General features: G+C 38.5%; 1 protein-coding gene across 1 annotated transcript; it reads left to right on the plus strand.

The window, feature by feature from the left end:
- Positions 1-2,511: 2,511 nt before the first annotated feature.
- Positions 2,512-8,566, plus strand: LOC121385751 (perlucin-like protein). The gene is made up of 5 exons (XM_041516518.1): positions 2,512-3,010; positions 4,522-4,612; positions 5,127-5,202; positions 5,733-5,870; positions 8,452-8,566. Exons 1-5 carry the CDS (start codon positions 2,894-2,896, stop codon positions 8,480-8,482), a joined length of 453 nt encoding a protein of 150 aa, XP_041372452.1. The 5' UTR covers positions 2,512-2,893; the 3' UTR covers positions 8,483-8,566.
- Positions 8,567-16,275: the final 7,709 nt, after the last annotated feature.

Here is a 16,275-nt window from a genome sequence, read left to right on the forward strand (position 1 = left end):
GAAATCCTGTCCAGTGTTCACCATAAAACGCCAGACATTTAGTCGCAAATCATTGCCACTCTGTGCAGCCTTCAGAAGTCTGAAAAACACCATTTGTGAACTGTTGGATGCAATTTCGTCATGCCATGCCTCAGTGAAAATGACAGTTGTCCAGTCACAGGGATGCTTGAATCTGGGACCCCGCAGCTGACGTTGCATGTCAATTCGATGTCCACAGAGACACCATATGGCATTTATGGCAACAATATCAACAAAACAACCAGGTCAGGGACCGTCCCCGTTGCGGCCGACCACCCGAGACAACCCTTCGCCAAGATACATGGCTGATCCTTCCTCAGATCTGGCATGATATTTCCAGGAACTTTCTCCAGCATGTAGTGGCCTCAATGAGACGACGGTGCCATGCCTGTATCAATGCTCACGGTGGACACACTCGCTACTGACTGTGTGAACTTCGCCCTGGACCCCCTCCAGTGATGTGGCTCATTTGCATATGGCAGGTGCGCCCTTTTTATGGACTATTGCTCGTTTCCATACCTTCGGACATTTCTCTTTCCATGTTATAACGTTTCATACACAGCAGTAAAAACTTGTCATCAATTATCTTTGTATTTTGTGTGTCACAATAACTTTTGCCTTTTAGTATATAATTCCCACCATTTCACAACAATACTTGCATTTGACCTTTCGGATGACGCATATATATATATAAGAATTTAAGGGTCAGACGATATTTTCGACATTATTGTCTGAATGTCAATTATATTAGCTAGACCATAATGTCACGCATGGTATTGTTCCATTTTGACGAAAGTGGGTCTAAAGCAACCCATAAATGAATTAAAATCCACTGTCATTGACACTGTCGACTAGTTCTAATGGCGAAAACATGCTTACATTTGCACGTAAATTAGGGCGAAAACGAAAGGTCTTCTAAGTGCCCATAACTTGCTTTTTCACAAAGCGCTTCATTTTCACGCTTTGCACGTGTATTCCATGTTCCCAATGCTGAATTTCCGTATAATTGGAGCTTGCGTTCGTGTACGGTGCACACTCCAAATTCGACAATGGTACGACTTCAACTGACTATCGAAGATCGAAGAAGGGCTATTGCTTGGCTTCAGGATGGCAATACGCAAAGAAATGTTGCTCTGAGACTTGGTGTCAGTCAGAGTGTCGTTGGCCGACTGTGGCAACGGTACCAAGCAACGAATTCTGTTCGAAATCGTCCACGTTCGGGAAGACCCCGAAGCACTACAAATAGAGAGGACCGCTACATCACCAATATGGCTCTACGTCAACGCACAAACACTGCACGCCTATTACGTGACAATCTGCGGACTGCGACTGGAACTCGAGTGTCTGATCAAACCATACGCAATCGTCTGAGAGCCAATAATCTACGCTGCCAGGGTGGTAACGGACTTTCTCAGACAACAAGGTATCGCCAGGATGGATTGGCCAGCATATTCGCTTGACTTGGCCCCAATAGAGCACGCCTGGGACGAATTAGTCAGGAGAGTTCGGGATAACCATGCCTCTCCGGCCAACCTTCATGATCTGGGTAAACTTCTTATGGCAGAGTGGCAGGCCATTCCCCAAGAGTTCTTCAGACGTCTGATCAACAGCATGAGGCAACGATGTGTCGAGTGTATTCGCGCCAGGGGTGGATTCACATACTATTAAACGAATGTTCTAATGTGTAAAATCCATGTTTGACAACCTTCATCTTTGACAGCATGTCATGTGACTTTCTTGTATACAGTGACGTTTATTTGTGGGGTTTTGTAAATATGGAACAATAAATAAAAAAATTGGTGTAGTTTACATAATCAATCTAATACACTCTGAACATTATTGGTTATAAATTTTTGACCCTTAAATTCTTTTGAGTAGTATATCTATATATATATATATATATATATATATATTATATATATATATATATATATATATATATATATATATGTATATAATATCTTGTAGTCTAGTATAATGTTCATATATGAAGATTGTGACAACCAGATTGCACATTCAGTCTGTGGTCGGAACTGTAGCACAGAATGTAAATATTAACTGGATGTCCGAGTTTCGGTTGTAATAAGAACATTCGAAGAGCATGCACGTGGCCGTGAGCCTAAACGTTACGTGAAATGTTTGCAGAAAAATACAATTGTGCAAATTGTGACTTGTATCGTTACAGTAAAACTCTTTATGTGATGCAGTAAACATCAACTGATTTCAGTTTTGTGAACCTATCTAACTCCACGTGAGTGTGTGCGAGTGCTCGTATGCATGTGTACGCGCGCGCATGTGTGTTTTTGTGCGTATGTGTGCAGGTACTTGTATGTGTGTGTCTGTGTGTGTGTGTGTGTGTGTGTGTGTGTTTCTGTGTGTGTGTGTGTGTGTGTGGTGTCTGCTTGTGTGTGTGCGTGTGTGTATTTGTGTGTACGTATGCTTGCGTACGTTTGTGTGTTTAAGGACGCCATCAACACATTTTATTTACGGTTTTATGGTCTCAGACATATAGGAAACCCGCTGTCGCCACTTCATGGGCTACTCTTTACACATTAAAGGGTCTTTTATTTGCACCATCCCTCAGACAGGGTTGTACATGCCACGACCGTTCATATACCAGTCGTGGTGCACTGGCTGCAAAGAGAAATAGCCCAACGGGTCCACCGACAGGGGTCGATCCCACACCGACTGCGCATCGTGTGTGTGTGTGTGTGTGCACGTGTGTGTCGGTAGGTGTGTGTGTGTATGTGTGCACGCGCGCGCACGTGTATGTGTGTGCATGTGTGTATCTGTGTGTAAATATGCGTGCATATGTTTGTGTATTTGGTGAACTTTACACTGTGAGAAAACTCGTAATTATAATACTAAAACTGTCATGTTGTGTTTTTCTGTTTTTCACCCAGCTCTGGCAGTCTGTCCACTGTACTGGACGCCGTTTGAAGATTCATGTTACGTCATACTACAAGACAAACAGTCGTGGGCGTCTTCGATGGTAAAACTGAAAGAAAGAAAGAAAGAAAGAAAAAAGAAAGAAAAAGAAGAAAAGAAAGAAAGAAAAAAGAAAGAAAGAAAATATAAAAAAGAAAACGATTTTTTTGGTGTGTTTATCGACACCACTAGAACATATTGATTTATTAATCATCGGCTATTGGATATCAAACATTTGGTCATTTCGGCAGTCATACAGAGGGAACCCGCTACATGTTTTCCATTAGTAGCAAGGGGTCTTTTATATGCACCACCCCACTAACAGGATAGCAGATACTACGGTCTTGGTGTACCAGTCGTGGTGCACTGGTTGGAACGAGAAATAGTCTAATGTGGCCACCGACGGGGATCGATCCTAGACCGACCGAACATCATGTGTGCGCTTTATCAGTGGTCTACGTCTCACCCCTATAAAAAAAAAAGAAAAAAAAAAGAAATGTTCTAATTAAGGAAGGAAATGGTTTATTTAACGACGCGCTAAATACATATTATTTACGGTTATATGGCATCGGATATATGGTTAAGGAGCAAACAGATATTGAGGTAGGAAACCCGCTGTCGCCACTTCATGGGCTACTCTTATCGATTAGCAGCAAGGACTTTTTATATGCACCACCCCATAGACAGGATACCACATACCACGGTCTTTAATATACCAGTCATGGTGCACTAACTGGAGCGAGAAATAGTTATAATTAGCGACGGACACGGAACACGTTTTAATTACGGCTATATAAGGACTAAATTGGTAATCAGAGGAACACTTGGTCAGCTCAGGTCATAGGGTTCAACGTGCACATTCAGAGAAAAGCTGTTGTAGCGCACACCTGCCATGGGCGCAGGTGTCGGCCTGGGTCAGCTCCCCTGTCCAGGACAGGAAAAGGCTTTGTGGGTGGGATGAGGGGGCATTTCGGAAGAAAGCACCAGCAGCCCGACCGGAGTCGGTATCGGGCAGGGGCATTTCTGGTGCAATTGAATTTTGAATATAGAGTATGGATAGGTCAAATTGTAAAATTTCTGCGCTTTTGGAACGGTTTATCGAAAGAAACATGGAGATAAGATGCTTAATTCTGATTTAGTTTGCGGAATGGTAGCTCGTAGAGGGAAACTAGTATCAAGAGATCTTTTATATGCATCATCCCACAGGCAGGACAATACATACCATGACCTTTGTTTTACCAGTTGTGGACCTCTGGCAGGAATGAGAAATAGCCTAATGGTATCACCAATATAGCTAGATTGACTGTGTCATCGAGCGCTTTACCACTGGGCTACGCCCCGCCCTTATTACAATCTAGACCCAGTATCCCCTACATAAATTCCTGGACATGCGGCTCCATGAACACTGGCGAATAAGTATATTTATTTACTTATTTATTTATTTATTTGTTTATTTATTTATAAAACAGTCGCAGATTTGCGTGCGCCATCACGCCCCATCCATCTCTGAACCCAGGTGTGAAAGGACTCACGGGTGAGTTATATTTATCAATGTATATATTCTAATATTTGCAGGCTATGTGCCAAGCTTACGGGGCGTATTTGGTGGAGATATCTTCTGATGAGGAGAACGAATTCGTGAGAGGGATGATCCGCGAAACTCACTGTACGTAAATTACTCGTACTAACTAGTTGACTGACTCTCTCTCTCTCTCTCTCTCTCTCTCTCTCTCTCTCTCTCTCTCTCTCTCTCTCTCTCTCTCTCTCTCTCTCACTCTTTGAAGTTGATCAATTATATTCAGGATCACTTAACCTAAACAAATACGGGAGGGGCTGTTTAAAAAAAGAAAGAAAAAAAACATAGAAAGAAAGAAAGAAAGAAACTCGCACTATGATATTTTACAACTAGACATAAAGGAGAAAGCTAAAAGCTAGCAAGTGCAATTTCTTGTTTGTCAAGGGAGAGATATCCATTCTGTCACCCCTACCCCTTACCCCCGATATATTATTGTAACGCCACTGCATGATCATTTGATGTTTGACCTCACTGTCCTTGATATACAGCCCAGAAAGCTGAGGTGTGTGTGTGTGTGTGTGCCCATGACAGCGTGATTCAACCTTAATTGAATATAAGCACGAAAATAAGTTGAAATGAAATGAAATGATGTTTTACTTTGTAGCGCCAATTTGGGGTCACTGGCTGGGAGCAACCGACGAGTACAGCGAAAGCCACTGGTTGTGGAGTCACAGCGGAAGGTGAGTTATTTTAGGTTCAACTACACCAAATATAATTCCACAGAAGAAAATGTAATGTTTTGCGATTAAAACATTCCCTATATATCAATGCACCAATGAATCATATATACTAATACTAGAATAACTCTTCAAATTCATGAACTGAATAAAGAGGAACGAATTGTAAACTAAATGTAATGGTGTGTATTGTCCTGTCTAAACGAACGTTGACATCAATGATCGCTTTCTGCCTTACGGTACGAAAACTGACCCCACTCCCTCCCACTCTCTTTCTCTCTCGCTCACTCTCTATATATATTCATGTCTGCTATGTGTGTCTGTCTGTCTGTCTGTCTGTCTGTCTGTCTGTCTCTGTCTCTGTCTGTCTGTCTCTCTCTGTCTGTCTCTCTCTCTCTCTCTCTCTCTCTCTCTCTCTCTCTCTCTCTCTCTCTCTCTCTCTCTCTCTCCCACCCACCCTTCTTCCATGCCTCTGTCAACACAAAATGTGTTTAAATATCATTATTACCTTCCTTTCTTTTCTCACCCTGCAGAGCGTTATACTACAGTAACTGGGAGGAAGATCAGCCTGACAACTACCAGACGAGCCAGCACTGCGCCGTTATGCACAACAACGGACGGTGGGATGACGGGGAGTGCGACTTGACTCTTAAAGGCATCTGTGAAAGAGAGTAAGTTCAAAAGTTCTGAAAGAGAGTAAGTTCAAAAGCTGTAAAAGAGAGTAAGTTCAAAAGCTGTTAAAAAGAGTAGGTTCAAATGTTGTGAAAGAAAGTAAATTCAAAAGCTGTGAAATAGAGTAAGTCCAAAAGCTGCGAGAGAGAGAGAGAGAGAGTAACTTCAAAAGCTGTGACAGAGAGTAAGTTCAAAAGCTGTGAAAGAAAGAAAGTTCAAAAGTTGTGAAAGAAAGTAAGTTCAAAAGTTGTGGAAGAGAGTAAGTTCAAAAGTTGTGAGCGAGAGAGTAAGTTCAAAAGCTGTGAAATAGAGTAAGGTCAAAAGTTGTGAAAGAAAGTAAGTTCAAAGTTGTGAAAGAAAGTAAGTTTAAAAGTTGTGGAAGAGAGTAAGTTCAAAAGTTGTGAGAGAGTAAGTTCAAAAGCTTTGAAATGGAGTAAGTTCAAAAGTTGTGACAGAAAGTAAGTTCAAAAGTTGTGAGAGAGAGAGTAAGTTCAAAAGTTGTGAAACAGTAACTTCAAAAGTTGTGAGAGAGAGAGAGAGTAAGTTCAAAACCTGTGAAAGGGGTAAGTTCAAAAGTTGTGAAAGGGAGTAAGTTCAAAATATGTGAAAAAGAGTAAGTTCAAAAGATGTGAAAGAGAGTAAGTTCAAAAGATATGAAAGAAAGTAAGTTCAAAAGCTGTGAAAGAGACAAAGTTCAAAAGCTGTGAAAGAGAGTAGGTTAAAAAAACATGTGGGGGGCATTGATACAAACAATCGAGAGGGAAGGTGGGGCAGTTGTTCACATTAACTGGACAGTAAAAATAGAGACGCGGTAATTAGGGCATCTGTGAAAAACAGTAATTTCAAAGTCAGGTCCACAAAAGTGGGGAAGAGGGCAGTGATAATAATAAATAAATTAATAAAATCGGGAGACTGTACGATAATTAGGACATTTGTGAACAAAACAAAGTAAGTTCAAAGTCAGGCCTAAAACATAGGGGTCTGGGGGTGGAGGAGGCAGTGGTAAAAAATAGGGGGACAGTAAAAGTCAGGGCACAGTGCTTAGGGCTGCGTATGGCATTATCGGTATATTATGATTCAAGGGCTAAGTGATACGTATTGCGTGTGTATTTATGACAAAATACTTGGCGACCATTTGGTATTGGTAAAGTGGCGAACTGTTACATGGAATACTGCCTAGCCCTGACTAAACATAAACAGGACAGGGCTCATATTTTCGAATATATCTTAGCGCTACGAAATAGTAAAACCATCGTAGGGTGTGGCGTCACTACAGCACACGTCATAAGGAATTCATAGCTTACGATGAATTTACCATTTCGTAGGCTAAGATTGCTTCGAAAATATGAGCCCTGGGCTTGAAGACATTCGAGCTAAAGTTTTCTCTAGCTAAACTCAAATGGCGTTTCTGAATTAAAGGGGTGCATTTGCCCCACTCCACCCAGCCTGGTTTGATCCCGGTATTTGTTTTCTTGTTTCTTTGTTTTTGTAATGATCAATAAGGTATTATGTTAATTATAAACTATCAGCTGTCACGACGGAGTTGGTCATATCGACAGTTGCTTTTTAATTCCCCATACACTTGACATACAGCTGGTGCGCTCAGATTAACAACTATAGAATCGGTCATAGGAATTCGAGTTGTAAGCATGCTCAGACTAGTAGCTGGACAGTCGTAGAAGTCGGGAGAATCGTCGAGTTGACCAACTACGTTGTTGACAATTGGTACTCTGAGACTAGCATTAGCACTATCAGCGCGGAAAAAAAAATCTTTATTTAACGACGCACTCAACATATTTCTATTCTTTATTTTACTACTTTCTTTCTTAAAGTTACCGCCCTCGGTGGCGTCATGGTTAGGCCATCCGTCTACAGGCTGGTAGGTACTGGGTTCGGATCCCAGTCGAGGCATGGGATGTTTAATCCAGATACCGACTCCAAACCCTGAGTGAGTCTTCCGCAAGGCTCAGTGGGTAGGTGTAAACCACTTGCACCGACCAATGATCCATAACTGGTTCAACAAATGCCATGGTTTGTGCTATCCTGCCTGTGGGAAGCGCAAATAAAAGATCCCTTGCTGCTAATCGGAAATAGTAGCCCATGTAGTGGCGACAACGGGTTTCCTCTCACAAATCTGTGTGGTCCTTACCCATATGTCTGACGCAATATAACCGTAAATAAAATGTGTTGAGTGCATCGTTAAATAAAACATTTCTTTCCTTCTTAAAGTTATTTTCGTACTTATATCGAATTAAGGTTCAAGCACGCTGTCCTGGGCATACATATCAGCTATCTGGACTGTCTGTCCAGGACAGAGGGTTAGTTGTTAGTGGATACTGAGAGAAAAGAGGGTGTAGTGGCCTTACACGTACCCACTGAGTCCCTAAAACTCGCTCAGGGTGGGAGCCGGTACCGGGCTGCGAACCCTGTACCTACCAGTCTTATGTCCGATGGCTTAACCACAACACCACCGAGGCAGGTATTTTACCACTGTTTAGTGGATATAGAACAGGTACTTTGTAACTATTATATTACCAAATTCAAATATGTTATAATTTTTTATCTTCTTGTTTTTTTCAGCGGAAAATCAAATACCGCCGTTGGCAAATAGACGGAAATTATCTTGTTTAATTGTTTATGTAATCGCGTATACATTCATTTTTTGGTCAATAATTAATATAGTTTAAACGAAGAATGTTGTCCTTCTTGTTTGTATGTCTCGGTGTCATAAAATACCACATCTGAATCACGACTTCTACAGATATAGAGATCCCAAAACAATACAGTCAGAAACTGGCCCAAAACAGTAAATATCTTTCTGGAAAAAATATTTAATGTCTTCGTCATCTTTTTTGTGGTGAACAAAAGAACAACAACAACAAAACAAAAGCAAAAATAAACGCAATACAAAAGCAAAGCAAAGCAATGCAAAACGAAAATGAAAACAAAACAAAACAAAACAAAACAAAAATAAAAAAAAAAATAAAATAAAATAAAATAAAATAAAATAAAACAAAACAAAACATTATAAACTAACAAAAACAAGCATATAAACAAACTACAAACAATACATAAAAACAACAACAACAACAACAACAACAACAACAAAAACAGCCAAACAAATGAAAGAGAAAAAATCCCAGAAAAGAACAAGAGCTTAAATCAAAATGAACAACAAACACCGCTGACAACAGCATTATCCTTAAATTCCTTCGTCGTTAAAGGGACATTCCTGAGTTTGCTGCAATTTGTAAGATGTTACCGACTAACAGAGACTTTATAACGATTGTAATTAAAAAAGAAATTGCATACAATATTAGTGTCTATATGTTAAACGTGTTTTTGATCGTTCTAATACCTGTACGAGGTTAACTTTGATTTTATTTCCTAAAATATATTGTTTCGTACCTACGAAATTATTTGAAGACCAAATCCAGTTTGGTCTTCTTACAAATATTAAGACGACCAGAAACACATTGAATTCAATATACAGACACTGATATTCTAAACAAAACAATATATTTAATATGTAAGTTTAATCTTAGAAATATGTTATTAGTCGGAAACATCTTACAATGCAGCAAACTCAGGAATGTCCCTTTAACATAACGTAGATCCATGTTTTGTTTTCATTCAAAAAAAAAAAAAAAAAAAAAAAAAAAAGTAAAGAAAGAAAACAAATGCGTGCTTAACAAGTCAGTGCATATAAAACTGCGGTTATTTGGTGTACATTATAACATGCGATATTTAAAACTCAAAAGGCGTACTGAAATGCCAACAAGTGTGTTTGTGTGTGAAAATGTGTGCGTGTGTGTATGCATGTATGTGTGTATGCATGTATGCATGTATGTATGTATTGTTGTATATGTGTGAATGAGCGCGCGAGTGTGTATGTATGTGCCTATGCGTCTGTGTGCGTGCGTGTGTGTGTGTGGGGTGTGTGTGTGGGGGGGGGGGGGGGCGCACACACACACACCTACATACGGTGTATACTCGTAAAGTTTCACTGGCGTAGGAAGCTGCTACTGGATCAATAAACTGGGCAGTATATGTTTCCTACGCCAGTGCAACTTAACGAGTAAAATACTGCGTACAGACGGACGCATGTTGCAATTAAAACAGTTGTCAAATGTCAGAGATAAACGTCGACTAAAAGGTCAAATGCACATAGGTAATTGTCTTATTTATTTAAGTTAATAATACGAATTTGCTGTAATCTGATACAAAGTAATCGGAGGCAATTTCCACATTGTTGATATCTCTAGTCAGACACATTATGTTCATTCCCGCTCCCTAATAGACCTATTTTACGTAATCGTGAACTGGAAAAAAACCAACATGTTTGACTTGTTTTACAGAGTATAACATTTAATTTCATTTGAACTAATTTTCGGGCTTATATCCAATTAAGGTTCAAACACGCTGTCCTGGGCACACATCTCAGCTATCTCGACTCTCTGTCCAGGACAGTGGGCTAGTTGTTAATTGTTAGTGGTTAGTGTGTGGTCCTTAACCATATGTCTGACGCCATATAACCGTAAATAAAATGTGTTGAGTGATGCGTTAAATAAAACACTTCCTTCCTCTCTAACATTAAATGTTTATGTAAGATTAAATTTGTAAAAATTACCACAGCTGGTCAAAGGCTTTGGTATGTGCTTTCCTGTACATGTGAGAAAGTGCATATAAAAGATTCCTTGCTGCTAATGGAAACCAAATGTAGCGGTTTTGAATGAGTAATTAATCAATGTGCTATCGTGGTGTCGTTAAAGTTACATTCTCTGGTTACCATATTATAACATCATGTACAAATGTGAAATACAAGATCAAATGTACTTTTAAAAAACTCGTGTGTGTTCGCTATGAACGGATATCGTCAAACGTATACGCTTGATTCGTCGCCTGTGCCGCCATAGCTCGGCAAAGCACAAACGACAGCATGTTGTCAATTTTAGTTTACACGTGCGTTTGCCGATTTCAAATTGTAGGGTTCGTCTCAAAAAATTAAAAGAGAAATCTTGCGCTGTAGTTAAAACCGGTTTGATCTTGACAACGTATTATCGAAAGTCGTACCTTTCTATTTCAGAATTGATATTTATAAAGTGTTAGTAGAACTTTCAAAGTTTAGTTTGTATACCAGTAACACATTAATCATGTATACATTTTTAAAATAAAATATACTAAAGTACACAATGAACGTTTTCACTTCTTAATTGTACGTGTTAAAATCGACAAATTCAAATAAATATTAATATTTTTGGAAAGGGTAAAATTGGGGGGGGGGGGGGGGGGGGGGAGGGGGGTAACGACATCAAATATAAAGCATATTGATTTAATAATCATCCGACCCCATACAACCGTAAACAAAATGTGTTGAGTGCATCGTTTAATAAAACATATCCTATCCTTCCTTCCATCTGCTGTTGGATGACTAACATTTGGTAATTTTGACATATAATCTTAGAGAGGAATCGGGTGCATGTGCAGGGGGAGGGTATTGGAGGTCGAAACCCTTACTTGCCCAAGCTTAAAACAAAATTGAAATGCATTTTTTTTTTGGGGGGGGGGGGGGGGGGGAGCATGGCCCCATATAAACTTCGCTTAACACGGTCTATAATCCCAACCCCACTGAAATCCCTGAACACGCGCCTTGGAAACCCGTGCAAGAGATTGTTTATATGTACCATCCCACAGACAGGATATCACATACCATGGTCTTTTAGTATACCCGCCGATGGGGATCGATCATAGACTGACCGCGCATTTCCCCAAAAATACCTTTTTAGGTCTAAGTAATGAATAAAAATAACATATAGTCTTGCAAAATGTTACGTAAATCGAACACAGTACCCTTTTCCTCTACCCCTAGAGCGTTACGTAATTAGTAACACCCCCTTACATGTAACGCGTATGTCAACAGCTGGCCACTGTAAAAATTTCAAGGCAAATCCCCCACTCACCGACCCCTGGAAAGGCGTTGTACCATACCTCTATGGATATAAATATGTTTTGGAGATATGAGACGACCCCTCAATCAAGACAGTTAAATTTGTTCAAAAATTGCGAAATCTCACGTGATCTCTTGTTGGGGAATTCTATACTAGTGATAAGCCAATGCAAACCGAGATCGGTACGAGCCAGTCAAAAGCGTTCCACTTTCAAAATCATGGCTTTGTTTTTGACCTGGATAAGCCAGCGTAGTGAAACCAATGCGGAGTGCGGCGTCATATATGCACCAAACGTAATTGGATTTTCTGTTCTGTATGCTTAAATAATAAAAATATTCCAGGGAATGTAGTTTTAAACAAACACACTTTATCGTTTGTCTCGCCCCCTCACACACACACACACACACACACACACACACACACACACACACACACACGCACACACACAAATGCATACATCTCACTCTCTCTCTCTCTCTCTCTCTCTCTCTCTCTCTCTCTATTTCTCTCTCTGTTTCTGTCTGTCTCTCTGTCTGTCTGTCTCTGTCTCTCTCTCTCTCTCTCTCTCTCTCTCTCTCTCTCTCTCTCTCTCTCTCTCTCTCTCTCTCTCTCTCTCTCTCTCATTATCTATGTGAGCCTTACCAACATGTCTCACGCCATATGGACAAAATAACGACACGGTGATTCACTCTGTTACGACAGACTTTAAACAGCATCATTACGGCAGTGGAACAACACTTTTAGCTAACAGTCGATATTCGATGGACCATAGCCCCTGGTGTGGAGCTGCATGAGTGTTTAGTTACCGTAGTTTATTGATAGTACTGGATGGAACGAAACCAACGCCCGATGCTCTTTAGGTAGCACTACATGGTTCGCAGCCCGGTACAGGCTTCCATATAACGCGATTTTTTTTTTTTAATGACTCAATGGGTAGGCGTAAGACCACTACACTCGTTTGTCTCTCACTAACCACTAACAACTAACAACTAATCCACTGTCCTGGTCAGTCAGCACAGATAGCTGAGGCGTTCTTGAACCTTAATTGGATATAAGCATGGAAATAAAGTTGAAATGAAAAAAAAACAATGTATGTGCTTATAATTTACGATTAGATTCTCTTGTACATGTCGCTATACGGAAATCGAAACTTGATAACCGCTTTAACCAGGGTCGATACGTAGCCCAGTGGTACAGTGCTCGCTCGATGCGCGGTCGGTGTGGGATCGATCCCCGTCGGTGGGCCCATTGGGCTATTTCTCGTTCCAGCCAGTGCACCACGACTGGCATATCAAAGGTCGTGGCATGTACTACCCTGTCTGTGGGATGGTGCATATAAAAGATCCCTTGCTGCTAATCGAAAAGAGTAGCCCATGAAGTGGCGACAGCGGGCTTCCTCTCTCAATATCTGCGTGATCCTTAACCATATGTCTGACGCCACATAACCGTAAATACGATGTTTTGAGTGCGTCGTTAAATAAAACATTTCTTTCTTTCTTTTTTTCCGATTAACCAGCATCACAATATGCTATATTATAAGAAACACCCGACATATTTAAAATATATTTTATTTTCAATCAAACATGAGAATAACATAAACGGAAACTAAATTTCAACCCAAAATGCATTTTCTTCCTTTAATACAATTTGCGTGGTAGATGCATGTCCAGTTTCAAAGTGCTCATTTCTATTGCAAACCAACTAATCTAATTATATAATGCATATATACGTAATAAATAAATAAGCAACAATAGTGTGTTCTACATTATATCTAATCCAACATAACATTCCAAATGCTAACTCGTATATATTTGACAGTGAACGTGTTCAGCGGTTTTAAGAATTTGCAATTGTATTTAAAAACAATAATAATAATAAAAATATTTAAAAAATATAAAACAAAAACAACAACAAAATAAACCACCAACAAAACACACAAACATACAATTCATCCATCCTATCACGTTTATCAGCTTTTTAAAGGGACATACCCTAGTTTCAACCCGTGACAATTAACACTAAGTTAATTTAATCTACACACCTGTAACACATTTGGATAAAGTTACAATTGAGTGAAATATGAGTCTGTGACTTTGAAATTGCGAAATACCCTCTAAAAATAGACTAAAACTCGATTCCATAACTGTTACTTCTCAGACGTACGTGCGTTTTTAAAAATATGAGAAATTCATTTTGTGATATTAAAAACACCAGGATGACCAAAAACACTTCGAATGTACGGTGCTTGATAATATAAACAATAAAATCTTAGTGAAGTATGATTTAAGTTATCAAAAACTGTTATAATAGTAAAATAATATGCGTTAGTGTTTAAAAACTAGGGTATGCCCCTTTAAGACATTGAGGTTGCATCATGAGTGACCGTTAGTGGTATGTATCTTAAGCAGCTTAAAATGAATTATAATAAAATTATAACTATTGCAAACTTTAGGGGGGCCCGAACCCCTGCCCCCTCCCTAGATACGCCTCTGGTGTATACTGGACACAAACGTCGTAGTTTCTTGTCTATATATCCCCAAAGCATGTTTTGCTGTTTTAGTTAGATATATCCTTTATATATTTTATTTCATGTTAACTGTTTTAAATGTGTTTTAATGTAATATTTATATATTTTATGTGGCGATTATTAATATTTTATAGCCTCTCGTAACTCCACATGGAGTAGCACAGCGCTGTTTTAGATTGTATTGTGTTTGCTGATGTTTTAATTGAGGTGAGACTTTAAAAACACATTTTCTATCTGTCTGTTTGTCTGTCATTTTGTTTAAATAGCGAATACTACCTTTAGATAGTATTTATCTTAAAACGTATTTAAACAACAAGTTCTATATATCCCCAACAGCATTTTTAAATAGAGACTACTACATTCGTGTCCGCTAGAAATCATTTATCTTACAACGAGCTAAAGCGAGTTAGATACGTTTTTAAACAACGAGTTGTAAGAAAAATGGTATCTAATGGACACGAATGTATTTTTTATTTCTTTCTTATATATCCCTAAAACAACCAGGGTTTAAATACGTCTTTTCCAACTAAAGTTATGTACAGCCTTTTGCGCCTGTAGCTAACTTGCACGTCACATACTAATCAGTTTCTAGTTAACGTATATGTCACACATCAATCAATTTCGATCGTCATATGTTTTTAAATTGGTATTACACATGTGTTATTATTAAATAACGAACGATGTTCTCACAAACGGGTGTGTACGAAAATAAATTTATAATAACAAAAAACCAAAAAAAGCCCAACATTTTTCAATTAAAACGTATTTATGCTTTCATGTAACTTAATCATATGACGCATCTGTGAAATCGTCGATACATTGTTAAGAGAAAAAAATGCATTTCAAGTAAACACGATGAACACGTATCATTACAAACCAACGCTAAGGTGCTAAATAATGTAAAAGCAGAACTAAATATACAATACAGAAACTGCAAAATATACAAACAATTTAAAGGCAACATGTTCTAGCTGCCAAATCAGAAGGCCAATGGAATATACAAACGTGTGTTCCCTGGTGATACAGTGGGGGCCAGGAGGTAAGCTGTTATGAAAACACAACATTGTAACAATACTACACAAATGTCGGGGCAAAAGATGGTGGTCATAATTAAAATGTATGTTTAAGAAAAAAAATACTAATTTTAAAGCGCCAAAAATTGAAATATTCTATTAATTTTAGACACATTATTTTCAAAAAATATTGTTTTTATTAGTAGTATTGTAAACTATTTTTTAATAAAATTATAAAATGTTTGCTTTTTGTTTTCAGTTGTCATTATATATATATTATTTGAAGCACTGTTAAAAATGTGATCCATAAATCCAGTTTTAACTGTCAGTTATCAAAAATATTAGAAATAATATATTGGGGTAATAGCATTGCTTGTAAGGCAAATTAATAACACATTAACAGATATTGTTATGAGCATGGCCATAACAGAAATTCTAAATTGACAAATGTATACAAACAGAAATATATTACTTGTTCTGTATATTACTTATTATAAATATTACTTATTCTATATATTCTGTATGAAAATGGTAATTTTAAAATGTACAATTTGTGGGGTGTTTTGGCGTTTTTTTGTTAGAGTATATTTTGCATAAAATGATATGACAAAAACGAAAGTGCAGGGTATGTGAAAATGTACTAAATTCTTTGAAATACATGATCTACATATTTAAATAATAAATATATGTTTTACAAACCAGACTTGAACAAATAAAACATGAAACATGCGTATATACACATGATATGATTTGAATGGTGCCATTTTCTCAATGCTTACATTTTCAAATAAATATATCTAGAAGATCAAGTTACTACGTTTTGATGTCGTTTAGATAACGGTTTAATAGGCGAGCTTCAGTGAGTCTAGCTGTTACACATTTAATGAATCGAGCCAAATAACCACGACATCAAAAC

Source organism: Gigantopelta aegis, chromosome 12 (assembly GCF_016097555.1).
Source record: "Gigantopelta aegis isolate Gae_Host chromosome 12, Gae_host_genome, whole genome shotgun sequence".
Classification (NCBI taxonomy): domain Eukaryota; kingdom Metazoa; phylum Mollusca; class Gastropoda; order Neomphalida; family Peltospiridae; genus Gigantopelta; species Gigantopelta aegis.

Excerpts from the sequence above, each read along its gene's own strand:
- LOC121385751 (XM_041516518.1), top strand. The coding sequence starts at position 2,894 with ATGTTGTGTTTTTCTGTTTTTCACCCAGCTCTGGCAGTCTGTCCACTG. Across the intron at positions 3,011-4,521 it reads AGTCGTGGGCGTCTTCGATG|GCTATGTGCCAAGCTTACGG; the intron begins GTAAAACTGAAA and ends TAATATTTGCAG. Across the intron at positions 5,203-5,732 it reads TTGTGGAGTCACAGCGGAAG|AGCGTTATACTACAGTAACT; the intron begins GTGAGTTATTTT and ends CTCACCCTGCAG.